The sequence below is a fragment of the Vulpes lagopus genome, chromosome 4 (assembly GCF_018345385.1).
Source record: "Vulpes lagopus strain Blue_001 chromosome 4, ASM1834538v1, whole genome shotgun sequence".
In the NCBI taxonomy this organism is placed as follows: domain Eukaryota; kingdom Metazoa; phylum Chordata; class Mammalia; order Carnivora; family Canidae; genus Vulpes; species Vulpes lagopus.
Genome location: NC_054827.1, coordinates 54,267,867 through 54,273,079, shown reverse-complemented (window position 1 = coordinate 54,273,079; position 5,213 = coordinate 54,267,867). Strand labels below are relative to the sequence as shown.

The 5,213-nt window shown below is 38.7% G+C and overlaps 1 protein-coding gene across 1 annotated transcript; it reads right to left on the bottom strand.

The window, feature by feature from the left end:
* Positions 1–3,816: 3,816 nt before the first annotated feature.
* On the bottom strand, positions 3,817–4,770 carry LOC121490194 (olfactory receptor-like protein OLF3). Its single transcript, XM_041753955.1, has one exon. The coding sequence runs from the start codon at positions 4,768–4,770 to the stop codon at positions 3,817–3,819; it is 954 nt and encodes a 317-aa protein (XP_041609889.1).
* Between the last annotated feature and the right edge of the window lie 443 nt (positions 4,771–5,213).

Sequence of the window (5,213 nt, the reverse complement as noted above, 5' to 3'; positions counted from 1 at the left end):
TCTTTTGTCTCTATTTTATTTTTTCTCTTCTGATCTACATTATTTCCCTCTTTCTACTAACTTTGGGCTTTTTGTGTTCATCTTATAGTTCATTTTGGTATAAATTTAGATTGCTTTTTGTGGGGTTTTCTTGTTTCTTAAGGCAGGCTTGTATTGCTAAAAACTGCTTTTTTCCATTAAGACTGCTTTTGCTAAAAAAAAAAAAAAAGACTGCTTTTGCTGCATTCCATTATTTTTAGAAAGTTGTGTTCCCATTCTCATTTGTCTCAAGTATTTTTCATTTTCCTCTCTGATTTCTTCACTGACTCCTTAGTTGTTTACTAACATGCTGTTTAGTGTTCATGTATGTGTTTCTTCAGTTTTCTCATAACTTATTTCTAGTTTCACAATATTGTACTTAGAAAACATGTTTGACATGATTTTAATCTTTTTTAATTTATTGAGACTTGTTTCATAATCTAATATGTGATCTATACTAGAGAATGTTCCATGTGTATTTGATTTTAGCATATGTGCTGCTGAAGTAAGCACTCCATGTGTACTTGAGAAGAATATAGATCTGCTGCTTTGGGGGAAAATGTTCTATATGTATTGATATGTTGTTTAAGTCCAATGTATCCTTATTGAGTTTCTGTCTGGATGATCTATCCATTGATGTAAATGGGTATTAAAGTCCTCTACTACTATTGTAAAAATGTTGATTTCTCCCTTAATATCTATTAATATATGTTCGATATATTTAAGTGCTTTTATGTTGGGAGCATAAATATTTACAAATGTTATATTCTCCTCTGGATTGACACCTTTAGTATTATTTAATGCCCTTATATTTGTTACAGTCTTTGTTTTAAAATCTGTTACTACTTCAGCCTTTTCATTTCCATTTGCCTGGAATCTCTTTCTATTCCTTCACCTTCAGTCTGCATGTATCTTTATTTTTTGTTGTTGTTGTTTTATTTATTTATTTGACAGAGAGAGCACAAGCAAGGGAAGCAGCAGGCAGAGGGAGAGGGAGAAGCAGGCTTCCCACTGAGTGGGGAGCTCCATGGATCATACCCTGTAATCATGACCTGAGCTGAAAGCAGACACGTAACTGACTGAGTCAATTACACGTGCATGCATGTATCTTTAGATCTAAAGTGAGTCTCTTGCGATGCCTGGGTGGCTCAGCAATTGAGCATCTGCCTTTGACTCAGGGTGTGATCCCAGAGTCCCAGGATCGAATCCCACATCGTGCTCCCTGGGAGAAGCCTGCTTCTCCCTCTGCCTATGTCTCTGCTTCTCTCTCTGTGTGTGTGTCTCTCATGAATAAATAAAGAAAATCTTTTAAAAAACAAACAAGTATCTTGTTGTCAGGATATAGATGGGTCTTGATTTTTAATCCACTCAGCTTCCCTATGTCCTTTGATTGGAACATTCAGTCCATTTAGATGTAAATTAACTATTGACATATATGCATATGTCACCATTTTGTTTATTATTTTCTGGTTTATGTAGTTCTTTTCTGCTCCTTTTATATTCTTTCAGTCTCTTTCCTTGTGGTTTGATGGTTTTCTTCAGTGACATTTTTGGGTTGCATTCTCTTTTTTTTTTTGTATATTTAATACAGGGTTTTGGTTTGTTGCTACCATGAGGAATATATACATATGTATGTATATGTGTGTATGTGTGTGTGTGTAAAATCATTCTATTTTTAGCTGAAAGTCAATTAAGTTTGAACATATTCTAAACCAATTTTGAAATCTGTTAAATCACATGATTTGACTTGATTTTTTTTTCTTTCCCCATTGCCACTACTTCAGTTCAGATTCCTCTAATATCTCAATAGTATCACTCAAGCAATCAGCCAGTTGGTCTCCTGGCCTCTAATTTCTTCTTCCTCTGAATCATTTTCAAGAGTGATAATTCAAAGATGTAACTTTTTATTAAGCCACCCCTGCTTAAAAATCTTTTCTACCTTCATAATGCTATTAAAATTAAAAGATAGTTTGGCATTTGGTGCCCTCAGTGATGTGACCCTTTTATACCTGCCTGCTTCATCCTCACTAATTCTTCAATCTTCTCTGCCCTGTAAATGAGCTTCAAGACATTTTTTTTAATTCTTGTGCACTCCGCCAGCTCTGTAACTTTCACTAGTTGTTAATTTGCTTGAGTTGTTCTCATCTCAAAAACTCATTTTCACTTTCCTGATCTCCACAAGGACCTTTTCTGATTATTTCATACAGGACTATTTCTGCAATCACCCCAAAAGCTCACTACCTGAGAAACTTATTCACATTGCATTTTAGTTACTTCATCATCTATCATCCCCACTGTGTAGTTACATTATGGTCAGGAACGATTCATATTCACTATTATGTGTCAAGGATCATTCAATGTTACAAACACGTACTAGAATTTCCATTAAAATTTCTTGAATTAACACCAAGAGAAATTTAGCCTACTACCATTGATATCTTTTGACAATCTACCTGTATCACACATTTTAGAACTGGATTATTTTAGATTAAATTAAAATATCAAATGGGCTCTGGATTAAATGAGACTTCACCTCTTGTCACTGAGATTGTGTGATACTGTGTTCAGAAAGGAGAGAACTACAAATCTGACTTACACAAGACACAGGATGAAAGGACTTTGAGATTTCTTCAAGGGAGTAAGATGAGCTGCTATCCATTCTTTATCCTCTTTCTCCTTCTTTGCCTATTGTACGATATTTCTCCCCCGCTTTGTTCCTTACTTAGGTGTTTTCTCAGAGATGAGGTCTGGTCCCAGATAGTCTACCTCACTAGTTTACAAAGATCAGCTAGGGGCCTGTTGTGTGTGGGAGGAGGGAATGGAGAAAGTGTTCAGACAGAGACTAGAGCGGGGGACACTGCACAGTTGACCCAACTATCCTGATTCCCAAAATACGTATTAAAATTGTCTTGTTTTTCAATGGCTTTGGTCCTTTCTAAGACTGACTATATCTTTTATATCTTATATGTGAATTCCAATTTTATTTGCTCATTGCTTTTAAAGTCTCAGGAAGAAGTTAGTAATTTTTCAAAGATTAGACAGTTTTAACATTTCAATTGTACCTCTTACATATGCAGTAAAATTCTTCTCAAATTATTTGTATGCTGTCAAGTAGTACCCCAAGGAAAATGTGGCTTTTCCTTGGCCAGTAGTAGCCTTGTACAAACACCTTTAGTTATATTCCTATCACTATAAAACAAGACGGTCTGTGATGCTCCTTTCTCAAGGTAGCACTCAGACAAAATACTATGTGCACAGGTAGCAGGTCCAGCACACAGACATCTTCACAGCCTTGATAGCATCTCTGTCCTCAGAACAGTGACTCACACAGTTACTGGATGTGGATACATATGCTGTGCAGTTTTCTGCATCTAAAAGATGAAAATGCTTTTGTTCCCAATGGAAGCACTATAACCTTGCACAAAATTTGGATGATTAAGCACCAGTGTTCCAAAGTAAGATTCATGAATAGGTCTCTGATTACAAACAATGTGACAATCAAAACAGCAAACTGTACTTTTTGTTCATCACTCTCAGGACACAAGAATGGAGATTGAGTAAGGGTGGGAAGTCCAGTTCAGCAGTGCTCATCTCCACCGAACGTGCTGCTGTGACATAAAAATATACCCATATCCCACACCACAATCCAACCTCCAGCCTCCTACCCAGCACCACCAGTATATGTGTCATCATCCCCTTCCTTGTTGCCAGGGCAATGCAGGTGATGCCTTCCATATCGGAGTTAACTGGGATAAAGCACAGGGAAAGTTCTTTTCTCTAAGTGATGTTCAAGATCCATCAAGTTGCCAGTTTTGACGTTATTCCAGATAACTGCCCTAATAGTTTCTGCCAGGCTCCCTTCACCTCCTTATTCCTTACACTATAAATCATGGGGTTCAGTACAGGCATCAAAATGGCATAGAAGACAGAAATCAACTTCTCCTGAAGGACAGAGGGGCTGGAGTGGGGCTGGATGTAAGTGAAGATGGTCATGCCATAGCACAGGACAACCACTGTGAGGTGAGAGGCACAGGTGTGGAAGGCTTTCTTTCTTCCCTCTGTGGACTGGATCTTTAGGATGGTGGAGATGATCTGGATGTAGGACAGGAGAACCAGGCAGAAAGGTGTCATCAGCAGAACAATGCTAGAAACCATGATTGCAATCTCGTTGGAGGAAGTATCCACACAAGCCAGTCTGACCACAGCCAAAATTTCACATGATATGTGATCAATGTACTTGTTTGTGCACATGGGCAGCTGAAATGTGATGACAGTCTGCATGAGAGAGTTCAGAGAGCCACTGACCCAGGAGGTGATGACCAACCTAGTACAGAGCCCTCCGTGCATGATGACCGAGTATCGCAGGGGGTCACACACAGCCACATAGCGGTCATAGGCCATCACTGCCAATAGAACAAACTCAATCCCACCCAAGCCCAAGGAGAAGAATAACTGGGCGGCACAGCTCACAAATGGGATTGCTTTATGGGCTTCAAGAAGATGTGCCAACATCTGAGGAACAATGCTTGTGGCATAAGAGACGTCAACAAGGGAGAGGTTGGTGAGAAAGAAATACATGGGAGTGTGGAGTCGGCTGTCCAGTCTGATGAGAAGAATGATGAGGAAGTTTCCCAGCACTGTCACCATGTACATGATCAAGAAGAGGACAAAGAGGGAGACCTGTGTGTCCCAGTCACTGGACAAGCCAAGGAGAATAAACTCTCTCACCCAAGTCTGGTTTTCTGTGTCCATTAAAAAACATATGATTGTTAATCTGCAGAAGAAGACAGAAATAGTAGAAACTATTGAATTAAAGAACCATAAGAATAACTTCTTAAAAGAATGCATATTGCATATGACCTTCAGCCTTAGCCAGATGCTTCTGATCATGCATACAGTATAACGACAAGCTTGATCCTGATATACATTATATCTACTCTATGTAAGAGGGATAATCCATTCCTTCAAAATGACAAGACAGTCTTAGGGATTTCACGGAGGCCTAGAGATAACGCAGTGTGATTTTAAGAGCTCTATTTTTTAACTTACCATAGTTCCCAGGGCAAGAGGTGATTATATGTGATAGTGGGGGATCAAGTTATAGACAATGAAGATAAACATGATCAAATTCAAGAACATGGGCGCCTGGTGGTTCAGTCGGTTAAGCGTCTGCCTTCAGCTCTGGTCATGATTTC

What these genes read in the sequence shown, in the direction of transcription:
- LOC121490194 (XM_041753955.1), bottom strand. Translation starts at nt 4,770, where the DNA reads ATGGACACAGAAAACCAGACTTGGGTGAGAGAGTTTATTCTCCTTGGC.